We start from the raw sequence: 22,666 nt of genomic DNA, 5'->3' as shown, positions 1-22,666 counted from the left end.
AGGCCTTCCCTGCCAACCATATAAAGCTAGTTTTCTTTCCCTCTACCCCCATGGCCAGCTCTTATACTTAACTTACCCTCACTCACATCAGCCTATTTTTTCCAGAGTCCTCCTCTCATAGCAATCTTCTGGTGGTGGTTTTTGGATTCTTTAATGTCCTTCTCCCTCGTTAGTGAGAGCAGGACCCTGCCTGCATTGTCCTCCCAGCCCCAGGCCAGTGTGCTCAGTGTGTGCATTTGTGACACGAGTGAGTGTGATGGGTAGCTGTGCCCTGAACCAGCCTCATGCTGGGCAGGACTGTGGACATGGCAGTCAGCACAGACTGGAGGCCAGGGGTTCAAGGTGGCAGCTTCCTCATTCTGGGACCACTTGCTGGCCTGATAAACATCCAAGTACTAAGTTCCATTTTTCCCAACTGTAAAATAGGAGCCTTATTGTTTTATTACTGTCTAGTTTACAGAGATAATATGAATACAGATGAAACACTGAATGTAAAATACTCTAGTTTCATAAATTTGTGACATTGAAAGATGTATGTACAGGGAAATGTAACGATGTTTTTCTTATGATAATTTTCATCTCTTCCTATTACTGCTTTTATTTAGGTTCAGCTACTTCTGTGTTAGAATTTCTGTCCCAAAAAGATAAAGAGAGAATCAAAGAAATGAAGCAGGCAACTGACCTTCAAGCAGCCCAACTGAGGGCCAGGAGTCTGGCCCAGAGTGCCGCGAGCAGCAGAACCCAGCCCTCCTCTCCAGATATCGGGCACGGCTCTTGGCACGTGGCATTGAGTGGTGGGACAGCTGCCACAAAAGCCAGCAACTTCAAACCTTTTGCCAAAGATCCAGAAAAGCAAAAACGATATGAGAAGTTTTTAGTAAATATGAAACGGGGTGAGAAAGGTAGGTGCTAGGCCTGGGGCTCCCATGTCTCTGCCAGGTGCCGTGTTCTTGGGATTCTGACCCTTGTCCCAGATTTGAAGGCGGTGTGCCCTGCTCTGCCGTGTTTGCGTCGTTCCGCTGTGAACAGTGCAGAGATTTTAGGCCCTGGCTCTTGACCTTAGAGAGCGAGAACAATGAGCTTGTGTTTTTGTATATCTCAGGTCGCAAAGATAGCTGATTAAATGGGAGCACATCGAGGTGGTGGCTAATGCTAAATTACAGACCATTTTCTGTTCGCAAATGCTTGACTTCTGAAAGTGTTGCATTTCACACACAGAGGACAAGGTCATCTCCTACTTTCTTAAGGTCCTAACCATTCAGCTCTAAATCATAGTTTAAAATTTGACTTAGAGTTGGCTGTTGAACCATTACACTGTGTAAAAAATCACTCTGTGATTTGTGAAGTACCACATTTTCCCATGTATAAGATGCACCTTAATTTCGGGGCCTGAAATTTGAAAAAAATGTATTATATAAAGTTATTGAACTCAAGTTTTATTCATCATAAAATTCATACAATTCCTCATCACTGTCAAAACTCCCATCCATTAGCTTGTCCTCATCTGTGTCTGATGACAAATCACTGTCTTCAACAATGAGTGCAAAAACAAGCACAAAAAGCTGGACATGGAACTAAAAACATTTACAACCACTGTATAAGACGCACCCTGTTTTTAGACGCCAAATTTTTTGAAAAGGCTGCGTCTTATACATGGGGCAATATGGTAAGTATGTCAAGACTTGGGGGAGGACTGGCTGCTGTATGCAGTACTTGTGAGAGGTAGCAAGTTTTGGTTTTGCAAAGCAGATCTTTGTGTACTGGACTGTGCACCGTGTACTACTAGAATCCAGACCCCTAACTTTTATTTGTTAAATTTAAAAAAATGTTAGACAAAGGAGTGTTTTTTTGCTAAAACTTAGGAATATAGTTGGAATGAACTTCATGTCTGGGAATGGTAACAAGTTCACTTCAAAGATTTAATCAAACATGAGTCCCCAAATGTTTTTCTCAGATACATGCAGTGGAATTCAAAAGAAGCATCATTTTTAGGGAGTGAGCAGTATTACCTGCCAAGTACCTCCCCACTGTGCCCTTACAAACTAGGATGAGGGTTCGTCTCCTCTGGTGAAGTCTATAAGGACACAGTAGTGCCACCAGATGTTCCTTAAGCCCTGTGTTTTTCCTAAAAGAAGCAGTTTCTTGTTCTCTGTCCCGTAGACGCGCTGGAACGCTGTCTGGACCCCAGTATGACGGAGTGGGAGCGCGGCCGCGAGCGGGAGGAGTTTGCTCGGGCAGCCCTGCTGTACGCGTCTTCCCGCTCGACCTTGTCCTCCAGGTTCACTCATGCCAGGGAGGAGGACGATTCAGATCAAGTGGAGGTGCCTCGAGACCAAGAGGTCTGTCGCCATCATGTCCCTACCTGGTGTTTTTAAAAATTAAAACATTGCAAAGCCAAATATTTTATATCCCTTGGTGAAAAGATCAAAATATATGTACGTGGCATTATAGAATTAGAAGTTATTTTTATGCTGTCAGCTTCCTGTTTACTTTAGCAAGAATGTAGCGTAAGCAGTTTTGTAATTCTGAGAGATTGCTTGAGAACTTTTAAATGGAAGAGCAGTCGGGTCAGTCGTGTGACCTCTTGATGAAACAGAGTGAATGTCTTCTTCCAGAATGATGTCACTGACAAGCAGTCAGCTGTGAAGATGAAGATGTTTGGGAAGCTCACCCGAGACACATTTGAGTGGCACCCCGACAAGCTTCTGTGTAAGAGGTTTAATGTCCCTGACCCTTATCCAGAGTAAGTTGGATAACCCTGCCCTTCCATCAGTACTTATTCCCTGTATTAAAGTTAATCTTCTTACATAGTCATATAAATGCCATTTTTCTAGAGGAACTTACTTCAGTTGCAGATTATGTAGATTTAACTTCTATTTATGTGTTACTAAAAAAATAAACACTCGACATCCATAGCAAACTTATTCCATATTGAAGATAATGAAACTCAGATATGTCAAGTTATAAAAACTCAATGCTTGTCTAATTTGCTACCTTTTCAATGATGCACATACAGTTTACATTTAAAATGTTATTTATGTTTTCTAATTCTTTATAAAAGTCTAGTACCTTCTTATTTGATTATAAACAACACAAGAAAGCATATACAGTTGAATCAGAGACTTTATCAGAAAATTTAGGTAGGCAGTTGACCCTTGAACAATGTGGCAGTTAGGGGCACTGGCCCCGTGCAGTTAAAAGTCCACATATAACTTTTTTCCCCCTTTTTTAGCTACAGAGAGAGAGAGAGACAGACAGACAGGGACAGACAGGAAGGGAGAGAGATGAGAAGCATCAACTCATACTTGTGACTCTTTAGTTGTTCACTGATTGCTTTCTCATATGTGCCTTGACCAGGGGCCACTAGCCAAGCCAGTGACCCCTTGCTCAAGCCAGCGACCTTGCGCACAAGCCAGCAATCTTGGGTTCAAGCCAGTGACCTTGCGCACAAACCAGCAATCTTGGGTTCAAGCCAGTGGCCTTGGGCTCAAGTTAGTGACCATGGGGTCATGTCTGTGATCACATGCTCAAGCTAGCGACTCCATGCTCAAGCTGGTGAGCCCATGCTCAACTCGGCAACCTCAGGGTTTCGAAGCTGGGTCCTCAGCGTTCTAGTCTGACACTCTATCCATTGCCCATTCAGGCAAAAGTCCATATACAATTTTTGACTCCCCCAAAAACTTACCTACTAATAGTGCTGTTGACCAGAAGCTGGCAGACAACATAAACAGTCACATTAATTTGTAGGTATATGTATTAAACATATTGTATTCTTACAGTAAAGTACTGTAGAGAAAATAAAATGTTAAGGAAATCATGAGGAAAATACATTTATGATATTTATTGACAAAAATCTGCATATAAGTGGACCTGTGCAGTTCAAACTGGTGCTGTTCAGAATCAACTGTATTTTTAGCAGTGGAAGTTTTCCTTAATGGAAATCCATCTTCAAAGTTAAATTCTAGCTCTTACTATAATCAGGAAAAATCTAATGGGTACTGAAGTCACCCATTATGAATTTTTAAGCTGCTTTGACAAGTGAAAACATCTTAGGGGATCTTTTCGGCTAAGTGGAGGAACAACTGGTAGAGAACATGAGATGGAAAGCTTGATAGGAATTGGATGTTATTCTCACAGTTGTTATTAAAATCATATTCATATATATTATATATATTTTTCAATCCCCAGTTCAACTTTAGTTGGCTTACCAAGAGTGAAACGTGACAAATACTCAGTCTTCAACTTTCTGACACTCCCAGAGACAGCTTCTTTGCCGACAACTCAAGCATCAAGTGAAAAAGTACCGCAGCACCGAGGTCCCGACAGTGAGTAGGGCTTCCCCGGGCTATGTGCTGCCCATGGTCTCAAGCCCTAGACCATTGGGAAGACAAAAGTGAAGGGTCATCTAATGCTAAGGATACATAACGTGTAAACTCTCCCTCCATTGGGAGAATTGCTCATGTGGATACCTTGGCTCATGCTGTAATGGTCCAGATGTGTCCTCCTTGGGGTTGGTACTCTGCCTCAGCCTCTGCCACATCCACAGCGCTGCACAGTGCCTTCCCTGTAACAGATTCACTGAAGTTCTTGAATGAATTAAAGAGCTGTGATGAAGAAATTGTTTTTTGCTTGCTAATTCTGATGTTATATCTATGTCCTACTTTTTAGAATCAAGGAAACCATCCAGATGGGATACATCTAAACAAGAAAAGAAAGAAGATTCCATTAGTGAATTCTTAAGTTTGGCTAGATCAAAAGTTGGTCCACTTAAACAAGAGTCTAGTCCATTAATAAACAAAGAGGAAGAGCATGTGAAGGAATCGCCCTCAGACAAGGTACTTGGGGCTCTGGTCCTCTGTGCCAGGCTAGCTGTGGCCTTTACCTTTCTCTATAGTGAGCAGGGGTCAGCACGCTGTTTCTGTGAAGGGCCGGGTATTACATAAATATTAAAGGCTTTGTGGGCTATAGTCTGTGTTGCAGCTATTCAGCCCTGCTGTTGAATGTGAAAGGAAGCACAGGCAGTATTAGAACAATTGGGTAGCCTGACCAGGCTGTGGCACAGTGGATAGAGCGTCGGACGGGGATGCAGAGGACCCAGGTTCGAGACCCTGAGGTCGCCAGCTTGAGCGCGGGCTCATCTGGTTTGAGCAAAAGCTCACCAACTTGGACCCAAGGTCGCTGGCTCAAACAAGGGGTTACTCGGTCTGCTGAAGGCCCATGGTCAAGGCACACATGAGAAATCAATCAATGAACAGCTAAGGTGTTGCAATGCGCAACGAAAAACTAATGATTGATGCTTCTCATCTCTCCGTTCCTGTCTGTCTGTCCCTGTCTATCCCTCTCTCTGACTTTCTCTCTGTCTCTGTAAAAAAAAGCAACAAAAACAACAACTGAGTACATCTATGTACCAATAAATCTTAGTTACAAAAGCAGGCAGCGGCTGTGCTCAAGCCAATGCCCTCAGGGATTTGAACCTGGGTCACCTGCATCCCAGTCCAATGGTCTGTCCACTGCGCCACCACCTGGTTAGGCTGGTTTGCTTGTTTAGAGTCAGATCGACACAGGCAGAGCTCAGAGGTGAGCCAGAAGCTCATGGACCACTTTGTAGGCTCACCCTCTTGAACTCCTCTTCATGATCTTTCTGTCACTTTCTGACTTGCTGGGCTCCTCCTTCCATTCTCCAGTCAGAAAGCTGGGACTTTAGGTGCCCTGTTCTGCCTTGCACTTCCTGTGACTTTCTCTATGGCTGGAGTCAAGTGGCAGGAGGGCAGGAAGGAAAAAAAGCAGTGGATTTGATCCAGATTGTTGGGACCTTGGCATCTGTGGTCAGAGAAAAAGTTTCCCCTCCTTTAGAGTCTGGCAGCTGCCACCATGGATTTGGAACCTCTCCATTCAGCTTTTACTGTTACTTCTTTTTTAGAGAGAGAGAAAGAGAAACATTGATTTGTTGTCTCACTTCTTTATGGGTTTATTGGTGTATACTTTATGTGCCCTGACCCCGGGGATCGAACCTACAACTTTGGCATATCAGGACAATGCTCTTAACCAACTGAGCTACCTGGTCGGAGCTACTGTTATTTTTTTTAATGGCATAAAATCCTACTCAGGGATTTTATGATATGTGATAAAATGTGATACGGTCCTTAGATTAGAAAGCCTAGATTTTCTGAAAAATTATATTGACATAGTATTTGGGTCATTTTTTCTGGAAAGTTGTTTTTTTTTTTTTACAGGGACAGCGAGAGAGTCAGAGAGAGGGATAGACAGGGACGGAGAGAGATAAGCATCAATCATCAGTTTTTCGTTGCGAAACCTTAGTTGTTCATTGATTGCTTTCTCATATGTGCCTTGACCACGGGCCTTCAGCAGACCGAGTAACCCCTTGCTCGAGCCAGCGACCTTGGGTCCAAGCTGGTGAGCTATTTGCTCAAACCAGATGAGCCCACGCTCAAGCTGGCGACCTCGGGGTCTCGAACCTGGGTCCTCCGCATCCCAGTCCGACGCTCTATCCACTGAGCCACCGCCTGGTCAGGCTTTTCTGGGAAGTTTTGTTTTCTTAGTTTTTCACTTATTAGCCGTGGCACCCGAAGATCTCTTCCCCCTCTCTGGGTTATTTAATATATATTTTTTCTGCTTCTAAGTTTCTGTTAACATGATTTTTTAAAACCAAGCACCCATACCAGTGCATGAGGTTAGAATGGGAGAGGAGGGCAGGTGAGGAAAGGGATTTGGCTCTATTGGTAATAAAGCTCCCCGTTCATCCCTTCGTGGATTTCATCTGAAAGTAAAGGTGTTAAGCAGTCCTTATCAGGGCCTCCAGCCCCAGCCTCTTGGTTCACGGCTGGGTCATGGTGGCCCGCTCGCTCAGCCCAGGGCCAAGGAAGCCATTTTGGACTGGTAACACTTTTTTCTTTGGGAACTTCTGAGTCAGCACAAATGTGAATGTTCACACCTTTTGATGGGAGAATATGTGTGGGGTGCGGTGAGGAAGCTTTGTAAACTTAGATGATGTATATCTGGTGTGTATTGTGGTTGTCATTTTATTCCAGGACAGCTTATTATATTCCAGAAAAAATAAAAACAAAAAAGATCAGCTTGAATAGTACATATCAGCTTGTATAAGTACATAAGTAAATATCCTATGTACTTATGACAATTCTGCCTGTACATTGAATAATATCAACACCATGAAAGGCCAGAAATGCCTTTGAACACAGAGATCACCCACCTGTCATTCAGTTTATGGTCCACACATGTGACATTGGTATCTGTAGTTTGCCATAAATATATCAGACTCGTAACTCTTCTATGGAATTGCCATGTGATTTCCTGTTGCTCCACTGTCAGGCTTTCTCTCCTGAATTTTTATATGATTTAAAACATTTTTGAAATGATCTCAATAGCTTAAATACAGTACAGATAAAACTTTTCTTGAACTACTTGAGCATAAGCTGTGCCATCACCTCTGTGATTCCTTCAAAACAGGACAATCTCCTCTATATTCAAAGTACATCCATCAAAATTGAAAAGTGACATTGACGTGTAACTGCTATCTGATGCTCAGACCCATTCAAGGCCTACCAGTCTAATAATGTCCTTTGTAGCAACAAGGAGGCAGTTCAGCATCACTTGTTGCATTTGACTGTCATGTCTCCTTAGTCTCATTCAGTCTGGAACAGTTCCTCTTTTTCTCCTTGACTTTTATGATCTTGATACTTTTGAAGATTATAAGCCAGTATTGTGAAGAGCATCTTCCAATTTGGGCTTGTCTGATGTTAGCTCAGGGCTGGACTCAGGTTCTGCATCTTCCGTAGGACTTCCTCGGCAAGGGTGCTGCTGTGCTGTCATTGATCCCAGCCAGGTGCAGGATGTCAGTGTGTCCCGTTACTGGTGACGTTCACTTTGATCACTTGAGTAATGTGGTGCCTTTTGGGGTTTTTCATGGTAAAGTTAATCTTTTCCCCTTTCTAATTAATAAATATTTTATTTCTTATTAATTTTTACTTAATTATTTTTAATAAATATTTAAGAGCTTTGAAATATAAATACTGTTTCTCATCAAACTTTGTTTTTAGTTTAAAAGATTTTTTTTTTTTTGTATTTTTCTGAAGTTGAAAATGGGGAGGCAGTCAGACAGACTCCCGCATGCGCCTGACTGGGATCCACCCGGCACGCCCACCTGGGGGCGATGCTCTGCCCATTTGGGGCGTCACTCTGTTGCAACCAGAGCCATTCTAGCACCTGAGGAGGAGGCCACAGAGCCATCCTCAATGCCCGGGACAACTTTGCTCCAATGGAGCCTTGGCTGTGGGAGGGGAAGAGAGAAACAGATAGGAAGGAGAGAGGGAGGGTTGGAGAAGCAGATAGGTGCTTCTCCTGTGTGCCCTGGCCGGGAATCAAACCCAGGACTTCCGCATGCTCTACCACTGAGCCAACCTGCCAGGGCCAAAAGATTTTTTTATTGATTGATTTAGAGAGAGAGGAAGGAAAGAGAGAAACATTGCTGTCCTACTTATATATGTATTTATTGGCTGATTCTTGCGTGTACCTTGACCAGGGATTGAACCCACAACCTTGGTATATCAGGATGCTGAGCTACCCGGCCAAGGCTAAAAACTATTTCTTTGTGTCACTGTGGACCCATGCTTTTCTATTTTGTCCAAAGGGATAAATTTGGTACTATCATTCTTTATTTTAATGCTCAAATTGTACTAGTTTGGCTGGTTAGAGCCCCTTCAAGTTGGCTCTTGTGTCCTTTGGGTATACCCCTCTTACTCTCTAGCCTTGCTTTCTGGCTCTTTTTATTTCTCAGTTCTAGCTCTAGATTCAGTTCATTCTTCAAGGTGCCCTGGTTATTTTTAGTGGGGAATGGTATATGTTTTCTCCTTAAATATTTGAAAAGAGTTTACTTTAAAACTACAAATGCCACTGTCCTGTACCAGTTTTCTTCATGTGGGTATTTGTAACGTTGCTCCAGAAATTGGAGGTGTTGAGGTATGGGGGGAGTGACCACTGGCTGCGAGTGAGGAGAGCTGGGTAGCAGTGTCCAGATCCACTCCTTGGGCCTCTCATCTCTGACTAGGTTCTCCAGTGGTAAAACGGAAGGGCTGAAGTGGATTGTGATCTGGGCCAGTCCTGGGCTCTCTCGTATTGCTTAGCACATTAGATTACCCAGTGTCTGTCTGGTGATACGCTGTTGGACGGTGGGAGCTGTGTCTTCCTCATACCTTTGCATTTTGCTTATTGAATTGAATGTGTACAAAGTTACTGGCTTTTTATCTGGTTTAATATGAATGTCCCTATCTGGACTTCTTTTAGGAAGGGTGATGTGTAGTTGCAAAGAAAAGTTCTGTAGCCATTTTATTGAAATGTTCCTGGCTCCCTTCCCATTGTGTGGAGGACCCAATTTTCTCTTCAGCATTTTCATATGAGTAGACTGACTTCAGCACCTTTAATATTAGACCTCTGAAAGCTCAGATAGACTCTTGGAAATAGGACAGAGGCATTGTGCTATTTCTTGCTGCATTTTTCTCTGCAATTCTGAGTAGTGGCATATCTCCACGAGAAAGTTCAGCTGCTTCTACCATACAACACATTCTGCAGTTGTTGAATCAGAAATACCGCAAAAATCAATACTGTATGTGATAAGGGCGTAGTGAGGCAGTGTGCGGATGTGGAGACCCATGTACACGAACATAAACACCAGTATGTGTGTGTCTGTGTGGGCGTGTGTACATGTGCGTGCATGCTAGAACGTTCGGCTCCTTTCACCCTTGCCTCTTCATTCCTGACTCTTGTTTCACTGTTAATACAGCTGGAAAACAAAGGTGTGGATTCACAGACTAAAGGAGAAGATAGCCGCCCCTCCATGGACTTGTTCAAGGCCATCTTTGCCAGCTCCTCTGAAGAAAAGTCCTCATCTTCTGAGGATGAGCAGGGTGACAGCGAGGATGATCAGGAGGGTACCGGGGAGGCCAACTTCGAAAGTCCCCAGGAGGGTGACTTGGTGAAAGCATCGTCTGCAGCACACAGTATGTTTCGGACTTCGGGATCTAAGATGACGATGATGTTGCTAGAGAAGCTGCAGCTTTGTTTCGTGTGTAATTTTAAACCAGGATAATTGGATAATTAGCAGTCAGTGGTGTTTTAGTCTTTTACAATTTTTTTTTTTAGCGAGAGAGAGGGACAGACAGACAGGAAGGGAGAGAGATGAGAAGCATCAACTCGTAGTTGCAGCACTTTAATTGTTCAGTGAATGCTTTCTCATATGTGCCTTGACTGGGGGTGGCTCCAGCTGAGTCAGTGACTCCTTTCTCAAGCCAGCAACCTTGGGCTTCCAGCCAGTGACCACAGGATCCTGTCTGTGATCCTATGCTCAAGCCGGTGACCCAGCGCTCAAGCCGGTGAGCCCACACTCAAGCCAGTGACCTTGTGGTTTTGAACCTGTGTCCTTAGCATTCCAGGCTGATGCTCTATCTACTGCACCACTGCCTGGTCAGGCAATCTTGTACATTAAAAAAAATTTTTTTTTTTTTACTTATTCATTTTTAGAGAAGAGAGAGAGGGAAGCAGGGGGAACAGGAAGCATCAATTCCTATATGTGCCTTGACCAGGCAAGCCCAGGGTTTTGAACCAGTAACCTCACCATTCCAGGTCAATGCTTTATCCACTGCGCCACCACAGGTCAGGCTCTTGTACATTTTTATTTTTTATTTTTTTTAATTATTTTATTTTATTTATTCATTTGAGAGAGAGAGAGAGAGTGAGAGAGAGAGAGAGAGAGAAAGGAGAGAGGAGAGAGAGACAGGGGGGAGGAGCTGGAAGCATCAACTCCCATATGTGCCTTGACCAGGCAAGCTCAGGATTTCAAACTGGCGACCTCAGCATTTCCAGGTCGACAGTTTATCCACTGCGCCACCACAGGTCAGGCTCTTGTACATTTTTAATTGGTGTAGACTAGTGTTCTGTTTTATCTATCTGGTGTAAATCTCTGGTATATTTTTAGGATAGTGGTGTTCGATAATGTTGATTTTCCTACTTATTCTAGTTGAGATTTTATTTTTTAGATTTTATTTCTTGATTTTGGAGAGGTTGAGAAGGGGAGGGGAGCAGGAAGCATCAGCCTGTAGTTGTTGCTTCTTGTATGTGCCTTGACCAGGCAAGCCCAGGGTTTCAAACCAGTGACCTCAGAATTCCAGGTTGATATTTTATCTACTGCGCCACCACAGGTCAGGCAAGAAAAGAATTTTAAAATAGTAAAAATTTTATTTAAAAGAATAGCTTTTTTTTTTTTAATTTAATAAAAGAGAGAGGAAGGGGGAGAGAGTGAGAAACATTGACTTCTTGTTCCATTTATTTAAGCATTCAATTGTTGATACTCCTATGTGACCTGACCAGGGATCAAAGCCATGACCTTGATGTATTAGAATGATGCTAACCAACTGAGCTCTCTGGCCAGGGCATTGTGAACACCTCTGATGCTTATTTTCTCAGACTTTTTCTATTTTTATCTCTTCTATCTGAAAACCTAGTCATCTGTTGTTTTTTTTAATGAGATTATTAATATGAACATGATAATTCATTTATATTCAGTTTTTCTCTTCTTTGATAATTCATTTTGAGTGACATAAGCTTTCTGAGCTGGGACATAATTTTACTTCCCCGTTTGTAAGTTTTATTTTTGTCGACCTTCCTTTGAGGACGTCATGCAGCCCTCCAGGTTGTAGTAGGTGGTTGGCACTGTGTGCTCTGCACGCCCCTGTGTCACAGACGCTGGTGCACTTGGTTGCAGGTGCCATTGTGTGACTGACTTCCCAGCTCTAATGCCCGCGAGGTCGGAGGTCAGGTCCATGTGTTCACAGCTCCTCTGTTCTCAGCCCTAATATGAGCTAATTGAGCAGAGTGATGAAGGAGAGCACATGTTATCTGGTGGCAACAGACATTAGTTAAAGACTCAAACATGTTAACATTTGGCAGATATGTGAAATTTATACCCTGGTGTTTTTCAGCTAGTGAGCCGGCCCCCCAGGAGCCCACACCCTCCTTCGTGATACAGAAGATGCAGGTAGATGAGAGAGAAGAGTTCGGCCCGCGGCTGCCTCCGGTCTTCTGCCCCAGTGAGTCCCGAGCTTCTTGGTTCACCTGTTTGTACTGGCTGCAGTGTCCCCTGAGATATGACAACTCGAACTCTGTTATATATACCCACCCATCTAATCCAGCATGAGGCCAGCCAAGTATTTGTTTCTGGGTTGTCAGTTCTCAGCCACATTTTTACATCCATTACTCTACTTGTTGCCTAATGATAGTTGTTGCTGTACAGCAGGTGTCCCCAAACTATGGCCCGTGGGCCGCATGCGGCCCCTTGAGGCCATTTATCCATCCCCGCCGCACTTCTGGAAGGGGCACCTCTTTCATTGGTGGTCAGTGAGAGGAGCACTGTATGTGGTGGCCCTCCAACGGTCTGAGGGACAGTGAACTGGCCCCCTGTGTAAAAAGTTTGGGGACCCCTGCTTTACAGCCTCAGAGACCTTTAAGCTTTTTTTTTCTTTCTCTTTTCTTTTTCTTTTTTCCAAGTGAGAGGAGGGGAGATAGATTCCCACATGTGCCCCAACTGGGATCCACCTGGCAACAGGGGTTGATGCTCTACCCATCTGGGGCCATGCTGGTAACTGAGCTGTTTTTTTGTATCTGAGGTGGAGGCTCCATGAAACCATCCCCAGCATCCTGGGCCTATGCACAATCAAGCCATGGCTGCAGGAGGGGAAGAGAGAGAGGGAGAGAGAGAAAGGGGAAGAGGAGGGGTAGAGAAGCAGATGGTCGCTTCTCCTGTGTGCCCTGACCGGGAATTGAATGCGGGACATCTACTTGCCGGGCCGATGCTCTACCACTGAGTCAAGTGGCCAGGCCTTTTTTTTCTTTTTAACTATCAGATATTTAAAGTGGAGTTCTTTTTTTTTTCTTTTAAGACTTCATTTATTCATTTTACAGAGAAAAGAGAGGTGGTGGGGGAGGAACAGGAAGCATCAGCTCCCATATGTGCCTTGACCAGACAAGCCTAGGGTTTTGAACCTGGGACTTCAGTGTTCCAGGTCGATGCTTTATCCACGGCACCACCACAGGTCAGGCTACAGTAGAGTTCTAAGTATCTCAAATGTCACTTAGGACACAGTGATGGGAGGGGAATTGCAGGGCGTAGGGCATTCTAAGACTTTTTAATACTTTGGCTAATGTAACAAATAAAATACAATGAATTCTTTCAGAAGTACCTACAGCCCCTCTTCCTCCTCTGATAGCTGTTAACAGCTTCTGTGCACTGCCGTCTTAAATTGACAGCTCACATTAAAATGTTGAGACTGGTTTATCATTGCTTTGAAGGCTGGATTAACAAACCTCTGATAATGCAGCTGAGGTATATGAATAATAAATAATTGTTATCTACTTTGTAGTTTCCTATAGTGCTCACATATAAATATTGTTTAGTCAATTAACCCAGCCTTCAAAGAGATATGAAGCAGAGAGAGGTAAAAAGTGTGAAGTTTTGAAAAATAGCAGTTAATATATTTCTTATTTGCATTAGTTGTTCAAATATTTAGCTTAAAATAAGTGTGTTAGCTCTTGAAGCTAAGTTATTTATGCCCATTTCCCATATTTTCCTTGATATCCTTGGAGTATTTAATAACTTAATTTGGTCTATGGGTTATTGAGGGAAAATGATTTTCCAAACACTAGCATTAAAAAAAAAGTTTGGAGAGGCCAGTTTTTGAAATATCTGATCAAACTATAGGAATAGAAAATTGTAGGCCCTGACTGGTCAGCTCAGTGGTAGAGTGTCAGCCTGAAGTGTGGCAGTCCTGGGTTCGATTCCTAGTTAGGGCACACAGGAGAAGCTTTTCCACCCCTTTTTCTCCCCCTCTCTTTCTCTCTTCCCTTCCTGCAGTCATTCATGGCTTGAATGGTTCAAGCAAGTTGGTCTTGGACAATGGCTCCATGGCCTCTCCTCAGGCTCTGAAATAGCTTGGTTGCCAAGCAACAGAACAGTGGCTCCTGATGGGCAGAGCATTGCCCTGTAGGGAGCTTGCTGGGTGGATCCTGGTTGGGGCACATGGAGGAGTCTGTCTCTGCCTCCCCGCCTCCCACTTAATTAAAAAGAAAAAGAAAAGAAAAGAAAAAGAAAGTTGCAGACACCTGTTAACTGGATTTGGAAAACATACACACTTCTGAAATACCTTGGAACTTTTCTTTAGGTGGAGAAAGGTAATGTAATGATTTACACTGCCTCTACTATTGTGAGTTTTTGCTTGTTTGGGTATCAGGAAATTAACGACTTATGAAAAGATTTTGGTCAGATTTGGAGGTGGAGAATTTAGGTGCCTGTAACTTGTCATTTTAATGATTACATATACTATGTTGCTCTGATGCTAGTTTTTTAGTGTTTCCACTTATAAGACAAATTCATCTTCATGTGCTTTTGTGACGGGAGGACAGCGTGAGAGGAGCTGACATTTCTGTGCCAGATGCTAGGCTATGGGATTTGTGTGCGTGGTCCCGTCTTACCCTCTCTGTGCCTAAGAAGATAGAGATTCTTCTGATCCTTGTTTCATGGAAGGGGAAACTGAGACTGGAGAAGGTTAAGCAAGGTGCTAAACATCACAGAGCTGGTGACACAACTGAGGTTCAAATTGTGAGCTTACCTAAGGATGTTAAATTGCAAAGGTGTTGTGGGCATTCTTGTATGACTTTATCTTCATCTGGCAAGATACTGGTTGGATCACACAGGTCTTGTGTGTACATTTCTGGCAGCTTCTAAATATAGAGCTAACACATGATGTGCTAATCCATTTGAATTGAATTTATTGGGGTGACATTGGTTAATAAAATTACATAGTCTTTAGGTGTACCATTCCATAATGCATCTCTGTACACTGCATTACGTGTACACCACCCCAAGTCTCCTTTCATGACCATTCACCCCCACTTTGGCCTACTCTTCTACCTCCCCACACCCCGCTTTCCCTCCTACAGTCACCACACTGTTGTCTGTTTCTGCGAGCTGCTTCTTCTTGGTTTAATCCCTTCACCTTTTTCACCCAGCCTCCAAACCCCTTCCCCTTTAACAGCTGTCAATCTGTTCTCTCTCTCTGTGAGTCTGTTTCTATTTTGTTTGTAAGTTTATTTTGTTCATTAGATTCTACATGTAAGTGAAATCATATGGTACTTGTCTTTTTCTGACTGGCTTATTTCACTGAGCATAATGATGTCCTGGTCCACCCATGGTGTCACAAAGGGTAAATGGTCCTCCTTTTTTTTTTTTTTTTTTTTACAACCAAGTAGTATTCCACTGTGTAAATGTACCACAGCTTTTTTATCCACTCATCTTATGGACACTTGGGCTGCTTTCATGTCTTGGCTATTGTAAATAACACTGCAGTGAACATTGGGATGCATATATTCATCGAAAAATGCAAATTAAAGCACAATGAGCTATCAGCTCACACTTGTCAGAATGGCTATCATCAATAAATCCACGAACAACAAGTGCTGGCGAGGATGTGGAAAAAAGGGAACCCTTGTGCACTGTTGGAGGAAATGCAGATTGGTGCAGCCACTGTGGAAAGCAGTGTAGAATTACATCAAAAAATTAAAAACTGGAACTGCCTTACGACCCAGCGATTCCTCTTCTGGGAATATATCCAAAGAAACCTGAAACACTGCTGTGCTAATCCAATTGTATATCAGTGAGGCAGGGCGGGCGTTGTGCCTTACTGTTAAACATTCCATCTAAGGCAGATTCCTAAGTCAATAATTTAGCCTTTATTTTCCCCTATATATAGTTCATGTGTTTACTGCATTTGTGTTTCAGATGCTCGTCAGAAACTTGAGGCTCCTCAAAAAGAGAAACATAAAAAGAACAAAGACAAACACAAGACCAAGAAAGAGCACAGACGGAAGAAAGAGAAGGTGAGTCTCTTCTGGGTGTCCCAGGATCAAGAGTGTGGGGTCTGTTGCTCTTGTTTCTGTAATCCAGACAAGCCCCCAGGGGCCACACATGAAGCCTGTGGAAGAGAGTATCTTGTGACCAAGATGGGGGTATGGGGGCTTTTCGACACCTTGACAGAAGTGTAGACTAGACATTCAATTTAAACCCTCAAGCCTGACCAGGCAGTAGCGCAATGGATAGAGCATTGGCTTGGGACACAGAGGACCCAGGTTTTGAACCCCCAAGGTTGCCAGCTTGAGTGCAGGCTTATCTGGCTTGAGCATGGGCTCACAGGCTTGAGCGTGGGGTTGCCAGCTTGAGCGTGGGACCATAGACATGATCCCATGGTCGCTGGCTTGAGCTCAAAGGTCACTGGCTTGAGCCTAAAGGTCACTGGCTTAAGCAAGGGATCACTGGCTCAGCTGAAGCCTCCCAGTCAAGGCCATTATGAGAAAGCATTAAGGTGTCACAACAAAGAATTAATGCTTCTCATCTCTCTCCCTTCCTGTCTGTCCCTATCTCTCTCTCTCTCTCTTGCTAAAAAAAAAAGGTAAACCCTTGATTTTCAGAAACTTTGTTTTTCTTTCAGACAAAATGATTTGTTTAGTTGTACTTAAAATTTTTAAATTTGTGAGCATTAAAAAATAGGAAAAAGGATATTTATGTATTTTAGAATAATGATTGAGTATTAAATAATGAAAGTGTTTTTTGATTATTCATTCAATATTAAGTGAAGGTATTATTTTGAACATTTCTCAACTACTTTGTCATCATTACATGGAGACGTTGGTCCATAGCTTGCATTTGAAGTTAAGAAAACTGGAATTATTAGTTGTGTGTTCGCTGTGGACATCCCTCATTTCATCGTCCATGTCTTCTTTTCAGTTAGGCACAGGCTTTTGATTCAGTTAACAGTGTTGGGTACAAAGTGGTCTGGGCAGTAGACAGCTCCCTTATTGGCTATCAGAAGAAAGGATTCCTGAGTATAGACGATGAGGTAAGTGTCTTGTAGAGAAAGGAAAAAGACTGATGCTGACAGGTTCAAAAACCGAGTTCATTTGTTTCTAACCCGTGTATCTGTTATTCTCTGACTTTCTACTAGTTTCTTCTTTGTGCATTTCCAGGGTGTTTGCCATCTTGATGTATAGTTTATCACATATGCCTAACAAAATGGACCAGTCAGATTCACAGGAAGTAGCAGGGGTCACCTTGGATAAGATGGGGGCTAAGTGTCAAGGCAGTGTCCTGCCTGTATCTGCTTGGTTTGCTGTGCCTGTCCCTAGAGGATCAAGTCTGTGAGTGGGTGCACAGCTGTGTGTCCCTGGTCTGTCCCATACGAGGCTAAAGCTCATTCCAGTCCTGGCTGGGTAGCTCAATTGGTTAAAGCGTTATCCCACTACTCCAAGGTGTGGGTTTGATCCCTGGTCAGGGTACATAAAAGAATTAAGCAATGAGTGCATAAATAAGTAGAACAACAAATCAGTACTTCTCTCTCTCTCAAATCAATCAATCAATAAAAATGAACTAAAGCTTACTCCAAATGAGGTTTTGTTTTTGTTTTTGAATGACTCCAGCAATTGAATGCCGCATTAGCCTATCACTGTACTGAATTAGGGAAGGAAACCCTGTGTGAGTGAGTGTGCCCGAGTGTGTACCAGCAACTTTTTTATTTTTAAGAAAAAGAAACACCGGAAGCATAAACACAAAGGCAAGCAAAAGAATAAAAAGTCAGAGAAAAGCAGTAGTTCTGGGAGCACTGACAGCAGTGACAGCGAGAGTGCAGAAGGCACTGCAGATGTGTCACCCGAGGGACTGCTGCGACGGTGAGCGATGGGGGCTGGGGGGCGATGGGGGGCCTGCCGCTGGTGGGGGATGGCAGGCGATGAGGGATGGGAGGCGATGTGGCAGGCAGGCGATGGGGGATGGGAGGCGATGTGGCAGGCAGGCGATGGGGGATGGGAGGCGATGTGGCAGGCAGGCGATGAGGGATGGGAGGCGATGTGGCAGGCAGGCGATGGGGGATGGGAGGCGATGTGGCAGGCAGGCGATGAGGGATGGGAGGCGATGGGGGATGGGGGGCGATGGGGGCTGGGGGGCGATGGGGGGCCTGCCGCTGGTGGGGGATGGCAGGTGATGAGGGATGGGAGGCGATGTGGCAGGCAGGCAATGGGGGATGGGAGGCAATGGGGGATGGGGGGCGATGGGGGATGGGAGGTGATGGGGGATGGGGGGCGATGGGGGCTGGGGGGGCGATGGGGGGCCTGCCGATGGTGGGGGTTGGCAGGCAATGAGGGATGGGAGGCAATGGGGGATGGGAGGCGATGGGGGATGGGGGGCGATGGAGGATGGGAGGAGATGGGGCAGGCAGGTGGTGGGGGATGGGAGGGCGATAGGGGCCTGCGGCTTTCAGGACCCTTTCAAGGGCTCATTAAAATCTTGATGTATTTGCTTAGAGGCAATTGTCAGAAATAGTGTATTAAATAGAGTTTTTAAAAGGTTAATTTTTAATTGGATTAGTAATATGTGAATGTGTTATTGTTGTGAAAATTCATACCTTCAGAGAAAACTTAAAGTGGCCCTTGACCAATTCCCCAAACTTCTCCTTTTCCCACAGGAACCTCTGTCAGTTTCATATGTAACTTTGAAGAATTTTTTGCACAACCACACATAACATATACGCACACATTGTTACACGTTTTTAATATAAATGATATAATTTTATGTAGCATAAGTAGGGTATGAACATTTAGAATGTATAAATACTGCCCAGTTATTTTCAAAAGTAGCTGTGTCAGTTTACAATTGGAGAGCACCTTCTTATTACATCAGATATAAACGTTACAAAATATTTGCCAGTATGATGGATGAAGAATGGCATCTCATTGTAATTTGCACTTTCTGGATTATTAATGAGGTTGCTCGTCCTTTCCTGTGTCTCAGCCTTTGCCATGGGCTCTAGCTTGCTCATGTCCCTTGCACAGTATTCTGTTTTCTTTAGATTGTTTTACTGGTTTTTAGGAATGAAAATATAATAATTCTGGATATTAATTCTTTGTGTTTTAGTGTATTGCCTATCATATGATCTTAACTATCTTTGTTGTATTAATTGTTGGTGCACTCAGTTTTACCAATTCTCTTTGTTGGCATGTTTTAATTTTTGTCTTAAAGGCCTTCCCATCCCAAGGTTTCATATCTGTCTATACACTATAATCATGCTTTTATAGTTTTGTTTTTGTTTTTCTCAAATAGCATAGGGGTAGATACCTAACTTTTCTTCAAATGGAGAGCCAGTTGTATTAGGGTGAGGAAGCTAGCAGCGATGAAAATGAACCCCTCCATCCCAGTGTTGTAGAATGTGAGGCATTAGTAAAATTGAGCTGTCTGGTTTTTTATTTCATATCTAACTTTTCTTCTTTCCCTTTTATTTCCTCTTCTAGGTTAAAATGTCTTCCACTAAGGAGGCAGTAATTGAATTCTGTCCTGGTCTGTCCCCAAACCAGATCTCCATGATGGAAGCTTAACTGCTTAGTTAATACATTGTACAGATTGTATTTATATGTAAATTCATGCTGTAACATAATTTTTTAAACCTTGACATTTCAAAGGCTGCCTTGGAAGGTTGCAGAAATTGGTTTCTATTTTTAACTTCAGTTAATGTCAAGGAAAAAATTCAGACTGTACAGTTTAATTAAAATGGAATTTTTCTATTTCCTCCTTGTTTTTTTTTTCTTCTTTTTATTTCCTGAAACTTTTATGAAGAAAGCCAGGTCCAGATAAGGACAGCAGGACTCACCTGTGGACTGGTAGGGGAGGGAGCTGGTCCTTCCCTTTCATTCCTGCAGTTTTTCTCTCTGGGGTTTGGCTCCTCCCATCTGGTTGATGGTGGCAGCCATGAGTCTAGTGGACTGCTCAATGCCAGGAACCTGGCAGGTGGCCTCAGCCACTCAGGGTAGATGTCACCAGTGTATCATAGGCACTGAGACCAAGAGAGGGAGAGTATGCACCCACCCCCACTCCTGGCTCCCTGCTCTGTGAATGCCTTATCTGCCCTGATGAGACCTTGTACAAAAGTAATTTTGTACATTATCAAAGTAACATTTGAAAAAGATCAGAACAATTTTAGAAAAAGAAAGGGAGAAAAGCACTTTTACCCACCCAGAGATGACAAGCCTTGATTTGTGATATCTGTCCAGTCTTTTTCTAGGGGTGGGGACTGCTACCCGAGTAGCCCTGCTCTAACAGATTGAGTGTAACCTCCCCTAATAGCTGCATCTTAATTCATCCAGCGCTATTCTCTAATTTATTGACCATTTCTCTGTTGACGTGAAGTGGGTTGACCGGGAGCCCCTACAGAGGAAGAGGACATACGGAGATTGTCTTTGGGGAGAGAGCCAGGAAGACCCAAAGCAAGGTCACGAGGATGGGGTCTCACGGGAACTCAAAACCTGTTTTTCTTGGGTTAATATGTTCTGCCATGAGAGTGAGCAGCAAGATTGCTGGGCCCCTAGGGGGTGGGGAGGACAGGGTGGGCGAGTGGGACTCAGGGGTTGGGCGCTGGGCGTGGGGTGCGCGTGCGCGCAGTACTACCGTTTGTAGCCAGGCCTGGGTGCCGGTCACTGGCAGGCGGGGCTCCGAGATGGCCTCCCAGCAACCGTGCGACTCCAGCTCCTCAAAATACCCGAAAAAGGATGGGAAGTCAGCCCCCCAAGACTGTAGTGTGCAGCGGCGCTTGGTCTCAGCCACCCATGACTCATTTGGGCCCTGGATGACCCTGATCAAGTCCCTTCGCCGCATAAAGCTGCCGATTTTGGAGGCACGGCGGGGCAGGACACAGGGCCCCCTCAACCCCCTAGACGTGGACCCGGAGCTGCCCGAGAGGCGCCTGATACCTGAAAAGAATTTTTGGGGCGACCAGGAGCCCCTCGCCAAGGTCAGAACTGGCCTGGGAGGAGGGGACAGTGACTTGTTGCCTACACATGGGGAGGGCTAGAGCCCACGAGGGGACCTGTGAGAGGGGACCTGGCTTCCCTAGAACCCGCAGTGAAGCCCTAGGCTCAGTTCCCTGCCTGAGGCACAGCTAGAGGACAAAGGCTCAGCAGTGTCTGTAGGTGGCTCGGCCTTCCCTGTTGGGGAAAACAGGGCTGTCCTGGGGAAGGAGGTGGGGTGTGCAGTAAGGACAGTGTTTCAAGGCGGCTACCCTTGACCCAACCCAGACCTGGGGTCTCCAGCTGAGCCTCTTAAACGTCCCCCTGGTGACTCGCCCAAATGCATACCTCCTGGTCAGTGAAGGAGCCCTCCCCACACAGTAAACAGCACCAGAAGCGGCAGAAAACAGAATAGCAATAATAAAAAACGTAAGAACCGACAACACTATGTATTCTCAGTGATATTTGGGAGACATTGCATTGATAAAACAGAGACAGGCAGCTGGAGAGAGGAAACATTCTGAACAGAGAATTCTTGCGGATAAGAAAGGATTTTCAAATCCTCCAGGAAGGCTTTTTTTTTTTTTGTATCCCTCCGAAGCTGGAAACGGGGAGGCAGTCAGACAGACTCCCGCATGTGCCCGACCGGGATCCACCTGGTATGCCCACCAGAGGGCGATGCTCTGCCCATCTGGGGCGTTGCTCTGTTGCAACCAGAGCCATTCCAGCGCCTGAGGCAGAGGCCACGGAGCCATCCTCAGCGCCCGGGCCAACACTGCTCCAATGGAGCCCCAGGCTGCGGGAGGGGAAGAGAGAGACAGAGAGGAAGGAGAGGGGGAGGGGTGGAGAAGCCTCTCCTGTGTGCCCTGGCCGGGAATCGAACCTGGGACTCCTACACACCAGGCCGAAGCTCTACCACTGAGCCAACTGGCCAGGGCCAGGAAGGCTTTAACATTGGAGGGGAGAACTGAAACAGAAAATCAGAAAACAAGCTCATGGGATTTTCTGAGAACTCAGAAAAAGAAATATAAAGGAACAATAATTATGAGAGAAAAGACAAGGGGGCCTACCGGAGAGATCCAGAAGAGCCAATACACACAGGAGAGGTGGAGGAGAGGGAGAGGGAGGAGGAAAGAAACAGGAAACAAGGAAGAAAATTTCCCTGGGCTGGAGGAAGACTGGAGTGCTCTCGTGGAAAGAGATGGTGAAGTTCAATGTAAGATTGGAAAGAAATTTAACCTACACCAGGTGAATGCCTGCATTCATCACAAGGACAGGAGCAAGACTGACCTGCACACAGATGGAAAAGCCTGGGGTCAGATTGAGATCTGAGCTTCCCCAGCTGTCCTCACAGCAGAGTCCACACTGGGATTGTCCATTGGCTGACTGTCCCCGCCCCCCACCCCCTGCACTGGGCTCTCCATGGGGAAGTCTGAAGAAAAAGCAAAGTATGTACCAGTGCTTTCTTCTGCTTTGTGTTTATTCTGATTTTTAAAGTAAAACTAAAGGAGAGTACAGAGATTGTATTTTTTTTTTTTTTTTTGCATTTTTCTGAAGCTGGAAACAGGGAGAGACAGTCAGACAGACTCCCGCATGCGCCCGACCGAGATCCGCCCGGCACGCCCACCAGGGGGCGACGCTCTGCCCACCAGAGGGTGATGCTCTGCCCATCCTGGGCGTCACCATGTTGTGACCAGAGCCACTCTAGCTCCTGGGGCAGAGGCCACAGAGCCATCCCCAGCGCCCGGGCCATCTTTGCTCCAAT

At 44.7% G+C, this 22,666-nt stretch overlaps 2 protein-coding genes across 2 annotated transcripts in view; both read left to right on the top strand.

The window, feature by feature from the left end:
- The window catches only part of GPATCH1 (G-patch domain containing 1), a 45,007-nt gene extending 25,354 nt beyond the window's left edge, over positions 1-19,653 (top strand). The window contains exons 11-20 of the mRNA XM_066349369.1: positions 606-902; positions 2,161-2,339; positions 2,616-2,743; positions 4,189-4,325; positions 4,669-4,835; positions 9,815-10,031; positions 12,009-12,116; positions 15,860-15,957; positions 17,654-17,799; positions 19,414-19,653. Coding sequence (XP_066205466.1) covers positions 606-902; positions 2,161-2,339; positions 2,616-2,743; positions 4,189-4,325; positions 4,669-4,835; positions 9,815-10,031; positions 12,009-12,116; positions 15,860-15,957; positions 17,654-17,799; positions 19,414-19,444 — 1,508 coding nt within the window. The 3' untranslated portion in view covers positions 19,445-19,653. The remainder of the gene's footprint in view (positions 1-605; positions 903-2,160; positions 2,340-2,615; positions 2,744-4,188; positions 4,326-4,668; positions 4,836-9,814; positions 10,032-12,008; positions 12,117-15,859; positions 15,958-17,653; positions 17,800-19,413) is intronic.
- A 959-nt stretch (positions 19,654-20,612) lies between these two features.
- Positions 20,613-22,666, top strand: part of WDR88 (WD repeat domain 88) — a 30,494-nt gene continuing 28,440 nt past the window's right edge. Inside the window, exon 1 of the mRNA XM_066350206.1 lies at positions 20,613-20,906. Coding sequence (XP_066206303.1) covers positions 20,613-20,906 — 294 coding nt within the window. The remainder of the gene's footprint in view (positions 20,907-22,666) is intronic.

The sequence above is a fragment of the Saccopteryx leptura genome, chromosome 9 (genome assembly GCF_036850995.1).
Source record: "Saccopteryx leptura isolate mSacLep1 chromosome 9, mSacLep1_pri_phased_curated, whole genome shotgun sequence".
Lineage (NCBI taxonomy): Eukaryota > Metazoa > Chordata > Mammalia > Chiroptera > Emballonuridae > Saccopteryx > Saccopteryx leptura.
The sequence above is the reverse complement of the archived record's forward strand: the minus strand, read 5'-3'. Positions and strand labels throughout refer to the sequence as shown.